The sequence below is a fragment of the Anneissia japonica genome, unplaced genomic scaffold, assembly GCF_011630105.1.
Source record: "Anneissia japonica isolate Jap-2015-1 unplaced genomic scaffold, ASM1163010v1 scaffold287953_len805160_cov178, whole genome shotgun sequence".
Lineage (NCBI taxonomy): Eukaryota > Metazoa > Echinodermata > Crinoidea > Comatulida > Comatulidae > Anneissia > Anneissia japonica.
The window spans coordinates 105,679-124,362 of NW_022747029.1; the positions used below are offsets into that span (position 1 = coordinate 105,679).

Genomic DNA, 18,684 nt, shown 5'->3' on the forward strand with positions numbered 1-18,684 from the left:
ATGATACATTATTTTCTTCTCTTAGTGTAAAATTTATAATGACTGATTAAGAAAATAGAATGCATTTTTTCTTCAGTTGAAATTTAGTGTCTAGTGGGCTTAACTTTTTATCAAAATCAAGTACCGTACTCGCGCGAATAAGCGCCCGGGCGCTTAAAATATTTTTTTTGCACTTTCTGAAGGGCGCTTATTCAAACGGGGCGCTTATGAAAACAGAGTGGAAATTGAGGGGGCGCTTATGGAAATAGATGAAAATCGAAGGGTTCTTATGGGAAATTATTTTCAAGAGGTACTTTTTGAAAGATAAAAGATTGTATAAGGACATTACGAATGGTGGTTAGGCGGAAAAAATAACGAGAACATGGCTCATGAATATTTACATAACAGCAAAATAGCAGATGCAATTAGTGGTGGTGGGTAGTGGTTAGCATGTTGGCCATCGGCTCGATTGAGATTAGCAGGATAGGATCATTGTATTTAAAAAAAAAACTCAGATGAGAATGTGCTAAAGGTCGGAAAAAGAAAAAGAGGAGTAGGACTAGGTATAGACAAATATGTAAAAAGAGTAAAGTCCTCATTTTGATATTGACCTAAGAAGAATGTGTTTCCACTCTGCAGCTCAAATCATGCTAACAACCACAGTCCCAGGATTAATTTGATTATTGACTTGCTAAAAAGAAAATCTTCTGATTCAAATTAGAAGGGGCGCTTATTCAAACGGGGGCGCTTAAGGAAATTTTCACGTTAGGAGGGGCGGTTATTCAAACGGGACGGTTATTCGCACGGGTACGGTAGGTCAATTATTACAGATAGTGAGCTTTTGCAGAAAATCAGACTAACGGTTCCATACACTTGTCTAGACCATACATTCACTTCTTCACTAAATTACCAAGCCAAGACAAAAACATGCCTTTATCTGTATATTTATTCCTGATAGTTCTAGTATGCAACATTATTTTCTATAAATAAATCTACCGTAAATATGCCTTCAGTACTTGAGAATACTTCAATTCTCTTAAATACATGTCAAGCGCGGATCCAGAGTTTACCCTGACTATCGCACAGATGTTTTCCCATGGTGGGAGGGGTCATGAGTAGAGAGCTAGCTTGTTTTGTCGCTGGAAGACAAATTTTAGATATGGGGTGGGGGAGTCTTCGGCTTATCCTTCGAAAAGTTTTTTGTTTTCTAGATACTTTGAAATACACTTCGTATATTATGAGATGTCATTATTGAATACACTCTGAATTCATAGTTTTTTCTACTTTGCTATGGACAATTAATAATTATGATGATGAAGAAGATGATGATGAGGAGGAGGAGGAAGCTGTGCAAGATTAATTAACAAGCCCTTTGATGTAAAGTGTCAAGCGAGGCCCGTAGTCTAAGTTACGGTTTGGAATTTGGAGACATTATCGTCGTCGTCAAATGTTCAATGATGATTTATGATATCTGTTTTGTATAGAAAGTAATATGAAACCCATAAAATATCAGTTCAGGCATTCATTTATTTGCCTGTGGAAAATATAACATGTGATTCATACAAAATAAAAAGAATTCAAATAAAATATAAATAAAAGTGTAAAAAACATCTACACTAAATCAAAATGGAATATTCACTGCCTGTTGGATCCCAGTTTTAGTATTGCAGGGGTTCATAAGGCTTTACAGTAAAACCCATCCCCGTATTTCTGGTAGATTGCTGATTAAAATGTAAAATATTTAAGATTTTATATTCATTACATTCTCAAATGTTATTTAAATCGCATATATCCCAAAATTACGTTATATTCATGCACCGAAGTAGAAAGCTTAACTTAATAATTTTGATATGTTTTATGTTTTTTGTTGAATGGTTTTTAATGATATTACAGTCTAATATGACCACAACATTAGGAAGTCCTCTCCTTTAAACTTCTAACCTTCTAAACTTTGCGTATCTCAATAAACATATAAGTCCACTCGTTAAATTAGTATATATAGTATAGAGAATTTTGTCTGTCAATCTCAGATATCCAAAATTTGGGAAATTACGTTTTACATGCACCGACATGAGAACTTTAACCAAATAACTTTGATATGATATGTTTTATGTTGTTTGTTAATGAACTTCTTTAATAATAATATTACCACAACATAAGGAAGTCCACTCTGTAAATGTTTAGCATGCATAATAATTGTACAGAGAATTTCGATTGTTATCAATATCATTATACACACGTTAGATCCAAATCACGTTTTATGCAAGCACCGACGAGGAAAGATTAAACATAATTTTAATATGTATATGTTTTATGTTATATGTTGATTGGTCTTAGTAATTAATATTACAGTTTAATGTTCATAATACTACAGTTTAATGGTTTATAAAAATATTTAGTTAATGGTTTATGGTCCCGGAACCCTGAACCCCGACGTGGGGCCCTTGGCGGTCCCCTAGCCCCGATCATCAGTGCTCGCGCTTCGCTCGCAACCTGACCACTTCAATTCTCGTGGCTACGGTCCTGTCGTCATCTTTTATCAGCTATTTTCGGCAACCATGGAGATGTAATTAGTATGTGTGATGTACGTTACCATAGAAAATAAAACTTAAAAACATTGTCTTTGATGTATTTACTTTACTTACTTCAAAACTGTGAGTGCACACGTTTCTCTCAGCTCCACCACAGTTGGGGCGGAGGTAAGTGGCGTAACGATGAGGCCGGGGGCCTTGTGTATTTCTGAAACTGGGGGTCATTTTAGGAATTCCATCGTGGGATTTTAGATGTGCATTGTTATTCTAAATGTTTTTAACGACGAATAAATGATATAATATGGATCCAGAAAGTTGAGGCGAGGGAGGGACTTTCACGGTTGGAGAGTCTATACCACATGGTTGGGGATGAGGTAAGAAAATTTATAAATATTCCACTTTTATATGGTCGGAAATGGCTCTTCACAGACATAAAATATATTCTTTTTATCTCCAGTTAAAAAATACTTTGACAAATTTAGCGGGGCCCCGGGCCGGCAGCTCCAGGCCGTCAGCCCCCCCCCCCCAACTTTTTATTCCGCCACTGGATATAATATGATATGTCCTACAGTCGATTTTCGACACACATTATGCTGATTGCCCTTGTGGGGCTGAGATAAGAAAATGATTATTATCGCACGTCTAACTAACTAACTAAATCCTTTTAGAGCCACTGGGGCTCATAGGGCTGGAGCTTATCCCATCCCCAGTTTTTGTGGTGTGAAGCGGATGAGAGTTGTACTCCCCCTGGACGGGACACTATTCCATCGCAGGTTAGTCCCCAGCATTTTGCTGGTACCCACTGATACAGCTGGGTGGACTGAAGCAATGCAGCTAAAGTGCCTTGCCCAAGGACACAAGCGAATCTGCACAGCGGAGACTCGAAATCCTGACCTTACGATTGGAAGCCCAAACCTCAAACGCTGCGCCAAACTGCCGCTACAATGGCACCTAGATGGCCGAAAATGGCACTCACAGACTTGAATATAATTTTCTTTTTATCTCCATTTTTAATTAAATTTTTTTTTTTTACAAATTTGGTGGGGTCCCGCGCCGAGAGGAGGATCCGTTGGGCGACGCCCCCTCTCTTTAATCGTTATAATATGTTATATGCCCTACAGTCGATTTTAGAGACACATTGTGGTGTTATTTATCAATAAAGTCCTTTTTGGTCAAGGTATTAGATCGAGGAACCTATGGGTAGGGCCCCTTTGGGTCACCTAGATAAGAATTCGGGGCCCTGCGGACCGCCACGTGAGAGCGCATAATCGTTACGCAACTGGCTGAGGTGGTAAAATTTGGGGGAATTGTGTACCTCTAGATTGCAGGATATGACACTCTTATATAGTAAAATTCATCATCAATCTAATTAATCGCATAGAAAATACTACTTCATGTGCTGAAACCTAATCTTATCTTTGCACGCTTTTTCTCATACTTCTCAAATTATAATAAAGGCACGCGCACTCGAGTCGAGTATTATAGGTAATTCAGATGTCTGTGGGCAGAGATACAGAGATCTTGACTCACGAAAAGTGAGGGGACCAACCCTTACCCCTTAAAAAATATGTGAGGGAACCTTTATAGGCGTGGCGCCAGCGGATGGGGCCGGTGGGCAAAGCTTCCCTCCTCGTCTCGGAGAGCTAAACCCCCCCCCCCCCGTCGGGTAGAGAAACCACAATTCGTCGGGGAGAAAAAAAAAATTCTAAGATATATTTTGTACATATTAGACTCTAAAATCGATTATAAGCCTTTGAAACCCCTAAATTGTTAAAATTTCTGGGGCTCCGCCCCCCTAGACCACTTTCGAAGCATTTAAAGCCACGTTCGACCACGCCCACTTTGTCCTCGTCGGGGAAATTTTCTTCCTCGTCGAGGACATCGGCCCCTGTCAAAGACCTCTAATCCCCTGTCGGGCAAATCCTGGCGCCACCCCTGGACGTTTACCCCTTCCCCCATGATCTGCGCCCATGGGTGTGTGAGAGTCCGCCACCTCAGCCCCAACATAGCTGGAGCTGAGGTGCGAACATTTTGAGAATATGGATCTCTGGGTGCCCGGAAATTGCACTCCCATGTACCTTAAAAATCTTACCAATAAATCATATTAACAATATAATACAACACTTATTTTTCTTTATACAATTTAGGGGGGGGGGAGAGATGCGATCGCACCCTCTGCCCCCTCACCCTGCATCCGCCCCAGCCAATATTAACGAAGATACGTTAAGAAAAGGGGCTGATTTTCAGTGAGAAAAGAGAAGATCTAATCAGTTATTCAAAAAGAGATAAAAATATTTTTCGCAGATTTACAGAAATTTTACAAAATCCTTAAATTGATTACCAACCAATTTAAAGGTCTATGTAAAAAATACAACTGGTTAATTTTGTTTTTCATTACTGTAATTAGTAAAGTAAATATGAATGGACTTTTTGAAATTAATTTATTTTCAGCTAATGGCAAACTTATCAAATGTTCATTTATGTTATAAGTTTCTTAAGGTATAGGACCTCTCATTTCCTCACAAATGCAGTTGTGCAATCTGAACTCTTTTACTTTTTGATACCCAGTGCATTGTTTTACTATAAAGACATGTACAATAAGTACCTGGTACTGTATATGATATGAGATAATGTCCAAGGAATTAGTCTATAGATATATCTGTAGGTATTAGTTAGGATCGCACATGCTGATGAACTTGCTGAAGCAAAAATTACGTAAATAAGATAAACAATATTTTTACGACCAATTATTAAATTAAATACAGAATAATGCATCATGTAAAACTTGGTTTCCCATACAATTTATTTATTTATTCAACTGAACATACACTTTTGTTTCAGTGGCACACAACAACTAATAGTTATACAAAACAATTATACAATAAAAGAATACAGTACTGTATCGGTGTTTAAGCAAAATCCACTAAATTAAAAACAATATATATTGTATAATTGTTTTGTATAACTATTAGTTGTTGTGTGCCACTGAAACAAAAGTGTATGTTTCACCACGTTTGGGATAAATTTGACTACAGAAAAGGTATGTTTTATTCTTGGCAATGAAAATGAATTATATGAAAATGAAATTATTGTGGAAATTGATAAATTTAGCAAATCATTGTCTATAAACTTGTGGAAAGAAAGGTCATTATTATTGCTTATACAGTAATTGCATGCCTGTACCTCATAAGTAATCTTTTGTATTTGAACGGAACATAAATTTTATTGACGCTCTTTCAAAATCAGTACCTCTATAGATATATCTGTAGGTATCAGTTAGGATCGCACATGCAGATTTCCTGTTCTTTAACTATTGTACGGGGAACATGCTGAAGCAGAAATTACGTAAATAAGATAAACAATATCAAGAAGGTACTCCTCCATACTTCGTGACGTTTTAATTAATGAGTATTTTACAATAGAAGGTTTGCTTTTAATATCGTCCTTCCAGCAATTTAACGAATTTTGTTTTAGAGCATGTTTTATTTCAGCTGCCCATATAGGATTGGGTATATCTTGATTATTTTTAATATAATGGAAAATAATCTCATTGTTACATTTCTGAAATATATTATCGACACAACCCAGTAATTTGTAACTCGAGTTATTGATATTTTCAGATGCAGTTAGGGCTTTAAGCAACAGCTTTGGCCAATGATCTTCTTTCATTTTAATCATACGATCGATATAATTTAGTCTTAAAATGTTCTGGGAGTCGATGATGGGGGACCATCCAAGGTCTTCGAAAGGGTAGAACGGGGTGTTTCTTGGAGCCTTTAGAATACACCTCGCCATTTGCATTTGCAGCTTTTCAATTTTTTAAAGGTTACTTTTGCTTCCGTTTACCCACACCGCAATTGCGTAATTGATAGATGGAAGTGCGATCGTTCGAAACAGGATGTTACCATAGTAACTCTATTAAAATTAGGCCTATTGATAATTGATTTTATATAACCGATAAGACGATTTCCTTTCTTAATTACATATATTCGGCATGAATATGATCATTCATATTTCTTGAAATAAGTACACCAAGGTACTTGTATGTATCTGTTTCATTTATGCTGTAATCACCTAATTTCCAAACTTTGTTTTTATTACGTTTATCTATGATCATGACATTGGACTTCTCATAATTGAAATTCAGTTTCCATTGTTTTGCAAATTTAGTTGCAATCTCAAGCATTCTAAACAACTGGCGCTCATCTTCTGCCAGTGAAACTACATCATCCGCCCAGAATAGGGCTCGCCAGTTGTTATTTATATGTACACCAATATCATGGGATCTAAGTAGTTTGGTAAATTCATTCATGAAATGCAGAATAATATGGGCGACAAAACACAGCCCTGTTTGATCCCCTGATGTATTTTATATTCATCCTTCAGAATATCCCCAAATTTTACATTTCCTTTTACATCTTCATATAATAAATCAATTAATTTCCAGGCACGACCTCTGATGCCTACATCCCATGCTGATTTAAGAAGGCCATCCCTCCACACAGTGTCAAAAGCCTTTCTGAAGTCCAAGAAGACTAGATGGGTTGTGTTTCCCTTATTGCGTCGACAAGCAGCAATACTTTTTAAAGTAAAGATCTGGTTCGCATCTATAGCTCTTCCTAAACCCTCCCAGGACTTCAGAAAGGATATTTCTACTTCAGGGGTGGCGCCAGCGGGTGGCGCCAGCGGGGGGTGCACAGCCCTCCCCCGTCGGGAAATGCTGCGCGCCCCACCCCCTCCCCCCTCCGTCTGTGAGAAAAAGCACAATTCGTCGGGGGAAAAAAATTATATTCTACATATTAGTAGACTCTAAAATCGATTAAATAAGCCCTTGAAACCCCTAAATTGTTAAAATTTTCGGTGGCTCCGTCCCTGAACCACTTTCGAAACATTTTAATCGAAGCTCAACCACGCCCACATCCACTTTCGTTGGGGAAATCTGACCCCTCGTCGGGGGCATCGACCCCCTCCCACCCCTTCAGGCAAATCCTGGCGCCACTCCTGTTCAACTTTCAAGATGGCATGAGACATCATGTCATTAAAAGGACCGTTGTAATACAATGTCTGTAAATTAGCAAATAGGGCCTACCTTTTGAAAACAAATCTGTCTCTGGTTGAATTTTAATAGCTTTGATCCATTTATATAAGCTATTCAAAAATGTTTAGGTTTTGTATTTTTAAAACTTTGAAGAACAGTGCTTCTTTGAGGATCTATACAATACAGGAAAAGTATACACAGCTAACAATGTTACGTTATAATAACGTTACAGTTTGTACTTTTTTCAGTCAGTCAAATCCTCACTTTTTCAATTTAGGTCAACTGTCTAGGCCTAAAGCTAACAATTCGTAAGTGGTTCCGTATTATCGATCTTCATGAGCAAGACAGACCGTAATGACATTTTAATTCGTTTTTTAAACATCAGTTTGGCTCAATCATTATCAGTTCGACTTAATTTAAATTTGTCTAATCGGAAAACTGAAAACCTTAATAAAGTAAATATTAATATGCCACTAACAGAATAAAATAGCCAACATACAGTAGAACGCATATGTATTCGGGAACAAATAAAAAGTGGATAACATGGATAAGGAGCCTGAATACTAAATATAGTTTTTATATTCGTGCTCAAAATCTAATGAGACTCCTCAATAGCAATGTCCCCTTAATAATACGAGAGTTCAAATTGAGGAATTTTACTACGGTACTATAATAATTTTATAATAACATATTTAAGATATATCATTTTGTTATTATTATCCAGTTGCAAGGTATGCAGTGCATACCCTGGCTCAAACAAATTTTTGAAAAATAAAAAAAATATAGTAGTACAGTTTCTCCGTTTTCTGTAGCATTTCTTAGTCAAAATCTTCATAAACCTTAATTTTTTCAAGTTGATTGCTATAGTTCATTGGAATACCAATTTTATTAATGCTTTGGCATCTAGTCACAGTCGGGCCTAGCCTATCGCATCGTACTCTTAGCTTAGAACTTAAGCATGGCTGGTTTTCAATATCAGCAATCACGTATTCAGTGATTCAATGGCGCTTAAATTTACTATTGTTACAACCGTGTGGTGGCGTCAGAATAGCTAACTTAACACTGGAATGGAGCGGTGCTTCCAAGAATGTGTGCGCATTGTCTTCATATCACAAATCGGGACCTCCACTGCCGATCGGGTATTCTATCTATAGGCCTAATCTCAATGATTAAAGTTTAAATATATTTGCATACATATGACCTGTATAGAAGAAATTTTGAATTATTGAATTGAAATTTGTTAAAATACAGGAATAGGAATTTTTTTGAAGAGAAGGTACTACAACCATGCCGGTATTGAAAATAACATACATATGTATTTTGAAATGGAAGGGAGCTTAGGGGCCGATCCAGGATTTGAAGGAGGGGTTTCAAAATTTTTCCCAAAAACCCGAAAATGAAATGGGTGTCGGGGGTCCTCCCCCGGGAAAACGTTTGATTCCTAGATCCGGGCCGGAAATGAGCTTTCCCGACTTCTGAGGCGTCTTTCAATGACCTTTAATTTCTTCGAAATTCAAGGTTTTACCCCTCTTAAAAAAAAGGTCAAGTGATTTTATCTCATTCTTAGGCCTATACAAGAAGAAAATCAAAGATATAGTCAATACATTATTAATTAGGCCTATATTCCAACAATATTTAGTAGTTCATGGATAAATAGTCTTTCTTTATAGATCAATCGAGCTAAAAACAATGTTTTTAATTGTATTTAATTGAATACTAATTGGGCTAAAGCCTAGTTTGTGCGATCTGCCAACCTATGGCTAGGTAAGTGAGCATGCCCTTTGTAAGCCAGGACCAAGTCTATATATTTTGTTACATTTCTTCACAGAGGGGATTCGTCCGAACCCCTTGAACCCCCCTGGATCCGCCACTAGAGCTGAAGGGGTGGGAAGGTGGGGGATCGTTGATTAGGTGAGGAGGCTAACTCGCAAAATAAGGTGATTTGAGGTGACTTTTAACTACTTGAGCATGATTTGTTGGGGGGGGGGTGCGACTAAGGGATGGGCGAGTATTTTTTTTCAGGGAGGAGGGGGCGTGCGCGCCCCTCGCAAATCCTAGATATGCCAATACCTAGCATACCCTGCAATTAACGCTACGGTCCGCCACTGTTATTATATTGTTTTGTGTAGCGAGTAAGTTATTACATGTTGTAGCTATTAGCAGCAAAGATTAAACTTGTTTTGTGATAAACATCAGATCAATATCAGCATGAACCATCATTTTGCCTTCAGTCGTCTCTGAACAAACTTGGCTTTTGATGAATGCAATTACTTCATCATAGAAACCTTCAGATACGTTTTCCTTAAAATTTGTTATTTCAACCAAAAAATCTACCAACATATGTTCGTTTCGTGTAAAGCTGTGCGAATAAAGCCTTGAGATGTCAGCATATCCCTCTTGGCGGTGGTGATGAAATGGAATTCGGTTAGTCTTGCAAGCGTCAATGACTTCAGTTGAACTAACCAGCTTACTTTCTGGTGACAATTCTGGATAACGTTGCTTAATTTTATGCATCAAACATTGATCTGCAGAAAATAAAAATGAAAAGAAAATTTAGTAATATTTTACGTAGTGGTAGTAGTAGTAGTAAAGGTAGTAATGCTGTGGTGGTGGTTGTTATGTCTTGCTATATTTGCTAATCTCAACTCGTGAGACACAGGTAATTCAGACAACGGTCATTATGAACTACAACAGAACTGCATTTATTCAGATGTAGGGGGCGCCATAACACAATACATAACATCTTCCCTTTTAAGAATAAAACTATTAACTTCCGTTTACACACTTATCACTGTTCATCATATATGATTCGTATATCATGTACATATTAATTACTTAGGGATTATATTTCAATGTCGTCATTACTCATTCATTCTTATTCTTTTACTGTGAATTATATCAATCACTTATTCATATTCTGATCATTACCATTGATTAGTACTTAACAGTTAACATCTCAAAAAAACTTTAAACTCCAATTATACTGTCTCGCAATCAACTACTGTCATTTATCAATTAAACATTTTTAACACTTCTTTATATTTCTAAGAATATTTACTTATGTATGATAATATCTGTAGTTTGTGGGTTTATTTATGAATCTCCCACTTCTAGTTACATGTTCACTAGTTTGCTTAATTATTGATTTAGAGTGATTACTTTTGATTTGGATCGTTGGTCTACAGGCGTTTGTCTGTTACTGCTTTTGATCTGGTTATTATTTGTATTTACACTATTTCTTCCATTTTCTTTTGTTTTTAGCAGATCTCTTCTGTCTCTTCTGTATATTCTTCCTCATTGCGTTTTTACTCTGTAAGATCTGGTTGATGCTGTTGGTAATGTTGTGGTAAAAGCTCTGCTTGTTCCCATGTTTTCTTTTGTGTTCTAATTCGCACGCTATCTTCTTCTTCTTTTATGATCCTGGATCATAGTATTTTTGCTGTGTCTCTGAACTCTTTCAATTTGTTCTGCACCACTCGGTTTTCTTTATGTTCTTCAGGTTCTAGAAGAGATTTGTTGTTGGTAATCACGTTCTAGTTCAATAGTGCGATATATGTTCTCTTGATTTTCGCTACACTTTCGCATTATACGCTTCGCTGTTTTTACCGCCCTTTCGGCCATCCCGTTGCTTTGCGGATATGTTGGACTAGATGTACAATGATGGAATTTCCATTTTCATGCAAATGTTGTGAAAATGTTGTGAACTCATGAGAACTGAACTGTGGACCATTGTCCGTTACTATTTTCTCTGGGATTCCATGCACTGCGAATATTTTACTCATTTCCCCAATTACTGTTTGGATTGTTGTATCTGGTTCAAGTTTCTCTATCTCAAAAAACTCAATATTAATCAACAACTATCACAAACGGTGTTCCCAGGTAGTCAAATAAATCTGTTGCAATGACTGTCCATGGTTGTGACGGAACTTCGCTCGTTTGCATTGGTTCTTTCCATTGGTAGTTTCTGTTCGCTTGCATCGTGATAATTTATCTTCTATCTCTTTGTTCTTTCCTATCCAAAATAGGATAACCCTCGCTGATTTTTTACACTTTACTACTCCTAGATGACTTTGGTGTATAAATCAAGCATTTCTTTCTGCATGTTTGCCGGTATTACCACCCTTTCTCCTTTAAATACAATATTGTCTACTACTGCTAATTCTTCTTGAAATTCAAAGTATGGTTTCACTTCTGGCTGCGCCTGCCATCTGTGCTCTTGCCAACCCGATTGTATTGTAGTGATTACTTTTTGCAACGCTTGGTGTTGTCGCTTCCTTCAGTTGCTTAATTCTTTCATCACTAAATGCTGATATGTTCTTAACCTCCGTTAAAAAAAAATCTTGTTGGTTATCTACCAAACCTGGATAGGTGTCCGATATGAATGCTCTACTTAGTGCGCCTGCACCGTTATGTCTTCTCCTGATTTTCCTTAACTTAAACGAGTGTTGTTGTAATCACAAGACCATTTTCTGTAATTTCAACGGAATCTGATGCAATGGTTTATCCAATATTGTGACTAGTGCCATGTGGTCTGTCTCAACTGTAATATCGCTTCTTCCATATACGTATGAATGAAATTTTCTGAATGCGAATACAATCGCTAATAGCTCCTTTTCTATCTGAGCGTGTGCATACTCTGTCGTCGTTAGTGCTTTGGACGCATATGTTATTGGACTTCCATTTGCATTAAAACTGCGCCTAATCTGGATTGCGAAGCATCGCATGATATTGTATTGTATTGTATTTTAGTACTAGAGCACAACTCACCTAGCTAGCAAAGCGACGTTGGCCCAACGTTGGTAAACGTTGGCATGCGTCGGGGTCGGATATCTGACGTTGGTACGACGTTGGTGTTTGGTTGCAAAATTTGGTCGGAGAGGTAACGTCAAACCAACATTGGAATTTCACGTTGGCCCAACGTATGAATATATCTGTCGATTTTCCGATGTCGTCCCAACGTTGGTAAGCCGTCGTAAATATTCAGTCTGACTACAGACGTTGGTACAACGTCACGATTTGTTACTGGCCCGACGTCGGCAAACTACTAAAAAGATGGTTGGGTACTACCGTTGGCCCGATGTTGTTATTGATTAACAATTAAGTCATAAGCTTCAAACTATTTTATAATATATAGATTCAGTTTTAGCGGATGAGACCGGCGTCTATGATAAGGCTTCTGATGATTCTGCAAGAAGAGATGGATCACAATCTAGCAAAATTAATTCAGGTTTGAATTTTGTAGTTTCTTTTATTGCGAAGTATTTATAGTTCAGAGGGCTTAAAATGAGGGAGATAGGAGTTGTGTACTGAATTATAAAAGCAACCCACCCACAGTATCCAACTCGCTAAATACAAGTACATTTCTATTTTATAATTATTATGGATTCAGTTTTGGCGGATGATCCGGGCGTTTATGAAAAGCCTCCTGATGATTCTGTAACAAGAGATAGATCACAATCCAGACACAATAATTCAGGTTAGATTTTTGTAGTATTTTTCACCCTCTTTTGCGCCACAGCGATTGTGTTCTTCTGTTTTTACCGGTTTTTGCATTTTTAGCTCATATGAGGAGATATAGAAACAACCGACTGATTAAGTAATATATCTTTTTAGATTTACTGCCTCTATTATACTGTACTCGTAGGAGCTTTTGAGATTAAAACTGTTAATACGTATAATTTGTAAAATAGAATGGCATTATCATTTTACATTTTGTACTAAATAATTCAGATATTTATTTTTAATTCTGTTTGTTACTCATTAAGGATCATCATCTGAACAAGAAGCAATTACAAGAAAGTACAAGAAATTAATGGCAAGAGATAAACGTAACAGAACAAAAATCACAAGGCTGAAGGCAAAATTTAAAAAATGAAGAAGTTATATGTAAGAGATGATCCCACAAAATATGTATTTGAAAAGTGCAGAAAGTATATGAGCGGTAAAGCTTTAGCTTTCTTTTCCAGCCAACTTAAGAACTGTAGGCGACGGACTAAGGGCAGACGTTACAGCAAAGATGACAGACAATACACTATCAGTCTTCTCGAGCTTATAGGTTTTGCAGGCGATACTTTGCACTCCCTCATGAGAAAAACCTTCAAAAGTGGCTAGGGCGAATTGAGATCCAGCCAGGGTTCAATAATTCCACGTTTGAATCGCTTAAATTACGCTGCTCTACATTCGGCCCAAAAGAGAAAGTATGTGTCCTCACCATCGACGAAATGAGTCTAAAGGCTGGGTTAACGTATGACCAACATAAAGATGTAATGGAGGGATTAGAAGATTACGGGAGCCCGGGAAAAACACAAAAAGTTGCGACGCGGGCACTGGTTTTTATGGCCCGCGGAATGTCTTCCAAATGGAAGCAGCCATTGGGGTACTTTCTTGCTTCCGGCGCTACCCCAGGTACCACACTACAACTTCTGTTAATGGATTGTATTAATAGATTACATGCCACTGGCTTAATGGTAAAGGTAGTAATAGCAGATCAGGGTTCTAACAACCGCAGTATGTTTACAGCGCTAGGCATAACTGCCGAAAAGCCCTATATAACCTACAATTTCGGCGATGGGAGTGATAATTACAAGATCTTCTTTATGTTCGATCCTCCCCATTTGCTCAAAAGTATATGTAATAATTTTAAGAGCCACGTATTGATGATTGACGGCAACGAAATTAACTGGAAGTTTGTTGTAGAATTTTATAGGCATGACTCGAAATTGCCTTTAAGAATGGCGCCAAAGTTCCGACAAGCACATAGACTTGCCTCCATTTTCATCCATGAGGGTGTGCCTTGCGGCCCAGGTCTTAAGTCACAGTGTGGCCGCTGGCGTATTAACTTACGCTGCTCTCGGAAAGATCCCTGCAGAAGCTGTGCACACTGCAGAATTCATTTCCAAATTCGACCAAATATTTGATTCGTGCAATTCAAGAAATATATTTGACAAAATTATCTACAGGACGGCAGCTAGCGCAAATTCAACTCACTTAAATTTCTGGAAAGATTCAAGAGATTGGATAAAAAAAAATTAAGGTTAAAGACGGTTTCAACAACAAAAGTTGCATGCTTAAATGGGTGGGTGGTAACATTAACAGCCATGATTGAATTATTCATTGAGCTCAATAATAATCACAATTTCGGCTTTATGTTAACCAATAGATTAAATCAGGTCTGTTTAGAAAATTTGTTTTCAATAATTAGAGGGAAGGGAGGTCACAGATTTAACCCAATGGCCCATGAGTTTAGGGCTGCTTTGAAACAGGTAATGTGCAGCAAAATGATGGTGCCGTTAGGCAATCAAAACTGCTGTCTCTTATACACATCTAGATGTGTATAAGAGACAGGTATTGATGATTGACGGCAACGAAATTAACTGGAAGTATGTTGTCGAATTTTATAGGCATGACTCGAAATTGCCTTTAAGAATGGCCCCAAAGTTAACCGACAAACACATAGAGTTGCCTCCATTTTCACCCATGAGGGTGTGCCTTGCGGCCCCTGTCTCTTATACACATCTAGATGTGTATAAGAGACAGATTATTGGCAGTATAGACAGTAGTTGGTAAGTAAGTCTTGTTAAAAATCTGAATTATTGGCATAGAGTTCTTGGGCATAGGCAATCAAAACTGTGCTGCGGACGAGGATGAATTCCTTGATATACCATTAATAGAAACACCTAAATCTAAAATTCAACCGCAGCAGGAAGCAGACGAAAGCGAAGAAAATGTTGACATTGATGTTAGTGTAGAACAGGCTGAAAGCAATATTATTTTATATGTTGCTGGGTATTTAATTAAAAAAAATGTTGTTAAAACATGATTGCAATGTATGTAGAACGGCTTTAAAAAATGAAATATTGTATATGGAGATACCATCGCATCTGCTCACCCATTTCAAAGCATACGATACAAAGAACGGAGATTTTGGATCGTTGTTTGTGCCAACGGAAAATTTTTACAATATAATTGTTGCAAGTGAGAAGGTTTTTATTAAATATTTCAATAATTACTTACATTTAAATAATATTCGTGAGAAAATAGTAAGTAGGATAATTGCTACTCTAAAGTTATCGGGTAGACAATTAAATTTATGTAGCCCTGGTGTTGAAATGTCATTGACTGATTTGTTTGTCAAATTGAGGTTGTTTTATGCCGTTAAATTTAACAATAGAACATTAAAAACTGACAAAAGAGGGCATAAAAAAAAGAATAGGAAATTAGTTAAGGTATCTCACCTGTGAGAAACGGTGATGTTGAGAGGGGAGTAGCCGGCTAAATTGTTAAAGGATGTACCGTATCATTACATCATACTCGGACAATTGTCTCAGCACCGAGATACATTTACATAATTTCCTATCTCGACGAATAATTGATATTGAATCGAATCATTAGGTTATATAATAAAGCCGAATTTTTATATTATCTTTTTATATCTTAATATATATATATACATATTTTTTTAAATACTTTTTAACCGGTAATTGATTATATAGGCCTACAGTAATTACATAAACTTGTGTTGTAAATAAATTTTAAAGTCAGGCTCCAGATGAAAAATATTTTTTGATATGTTGTAGAACTGATTTTTCTAAGACAGAAAAAAGTTGTTTGACGAAAAACTGGGGAACGGTAAATGAGATACAGATTTTTTAATATTTAAAAACTGGGGGAAAAGGGGGCGTAACTGCCCATTTTTACACCTTATTAAAAATATATACTGTGAGTATCAGAGCTGTATTCGATGTCAATAATAATGGGTTGGAAAAGCATTGAAATCCTGAGCTAATAGGCTACCAATAGTATGGATCAATAAAGCACAAGTATTCATAATGATGACTTTATTTTGCACTTCTTTACCGACGTCCCGTACCGATATTATGAGTTTTTACCAATCACTTTTTATTTACTAGATATAAAAACAAACTGGAATAGAAACCCAGACAGTGACATCGGAGAATACATAACCTCCTTGGTGGCGGTAGAAATCGTTGCTATTATCCAAATAAAACACAAAACAATTAAAGCATAATCATGAATCAGTAAAGAATAAAACAACAATACAGCGCAGAATCGTACATCTATTTTTATTGTTGGCCGGACGCACTCTTAGTGAAAAAGTTTTCCTCCATTAGTGGAAAATGAAGGGCGCCTTTTGCGTCTGGATATACTTAGCAACAGAAGGGCGCCCTGTACGTTGGGCACGAAGTATAGGAAACATAGAGCTATTAAACAACTAGAGTGCTGACAAGATGGCGGAGCAATGCAGAGTTGTGTATGTGTACCATCCAAGATGGCTGCCGTAGGAAAGCGCCACCTTCAGGCTCAATATACATATTATTACCATAAATAAGCCCTCTGATTGAATATTATTTCATTAATGATAATTAGTATTCATAATGACAAATTATTAAAATGTCGTAGCCAAAAAGAGGCCAAGTAGAGCATCTTATTCAAATATTAAAAAGGATTAAAATCGTGTACATTACACCCATACACCGCAACGCTCGAGTTTCAAAAAATACGGGTAACTAGCTGTACTGAACTTTCTGTGTAAATTGAGGGCGCAATTGATAAAATGATAGTGCTCAGGGGAAATTTGATTGGCTGAATCTATGGCAGCCATCTTGGATGGTACACACACACAGCTCTGCGTATTTCGAACATCGAATACATTGCTGTTAGCGCTCTATTATTCTTATTATATCTCTATGATAGGAAACTTGCATGGTTAAAAAGAAGGGCGCCGCCTACGTTGGGCACGACTCCCGCCTCATTTTTACAATGCGAGAACTCTATCTTGCGTTCTTGACCACGCATATGCGGTTTGATGTTCGCTCTGACGCATCCTCGCTCTGCCTCGGCTCGCAGTTGATGCTGTGTGTGCGTCAATAACACGCGCCTCGTCGCTTTGACTATAATTATTATTATTAGTCCTACACATTTTTTTCGTTTCTTTAGCTTGTTCAAATGCCATGCATTTCTTTATTACTTCGTTTAAAGTAAGGTCAACGTCCCAAAGTCTTTCTCTTAGTTTTCCATCCCTTACTCCGTTCGATATCTTTATCGCTACTTGTCTATTCTCGAGTTCTCCAAACTCGCATTGTCTCGCTAGTTCTCGGACTGCGGTAATATATTCAGCTAATGGCTCACTTGGCCCTTGAATTCTTGTTTGAAAATTCGTAACATAGGCCTACTTCTTTAAGAGCTTCTTTGGTTCGAAATATTCATCGAATTTAGCCAATACATTTTCTAGGCTCTGATTATGTTTTTGCCCGTCTTCAAAATTCAAATTTTTAAATACCTTAATGTATTATTTTTCCCATCGTGCAAAGTAACATTGCTACTTTCCTTGATCCGTTGGCTGTGTGCTTATTCGTGGCGGTCAAGTAGAGGTTAAAATGTTGCTTCCACTCTGCCCACGAAGCTGCTGTATTTTCGCTAAAAAAAACTCCATTTTGTTGATTTTAAACTTCTGACACCATGTTATGTCTTGCTATATTTGTTAATCTCGTGAGACACAGGAAATTCAGACGACGGCCATTATGAACTACAACAGAACCACAGAGCTATTAAAACAACTAGAGTGCTGACAAGATGGCGAAGCAATGCAGAGTTATGTATGTGTACCATCCAAGATGGCCGTCGTAGTAAAGCGCCACCTTCAGAATTAGTATACATATTATTACCATAAATAAGCCCTCTGACTGACTATTATTTCATTAATGATAATGAGTAATGGTAATAACAAATTATTAAACTATCGTAGCAAAAACGAGGCCAAGTGGAGCACCATATTTAAAAATAAAGTACCAAGGAATGAAAATTAAAATAGTGTACATTACACCAATACACCACAACGCTCGAGTCTCAAACATACGGGTAACTAGCTGTGCTGAACTTTTTGTGTAAATTGAGGGCGCAATTGCAAATGATGGTGCTTAGGCAAAATTTGATTGGCTAAATGTATGGCAACCATATTAGATGGTACCATAGAGCTATTAAACAACTAGAGTGCTGACAAGATGGCGGAGCAATGCAGAGTTGTGTATGTGTACCATCCAAGATGGCTGCCGTAGGAAAGCGCCACCTTCAGGATTAGTATACATATTATTACCATAAATAAGCCCTCTGACTGAC

General features: G+C 37.3%; 1 protein-coding gene across 1 annotated transcript in view; it reads right to left on the minus strand.

Moving 5' to 3' along the window:
• Positions 1-8,044: 8,044 nt before the first annotated feature.
• Positions 8,045-18,684, minus strand: part of LOC117120406 (histamine N-methyltransferase-like) — a 32,916-nt gene continuing 22,276 nt past the window's right edge. Inside the window, exon 3 of the mRNA XM_033265453.1 lies at positions 8,045-10,073. Coding sequence (XP_033121344.1) covers positions 9,718-10,073 — 356 coding nt within the window. The 3' untranslated portion in view covers positions 8,045-9,717. The remainder of the gene's footprint in view (positions 10,074-18,684) is intronic.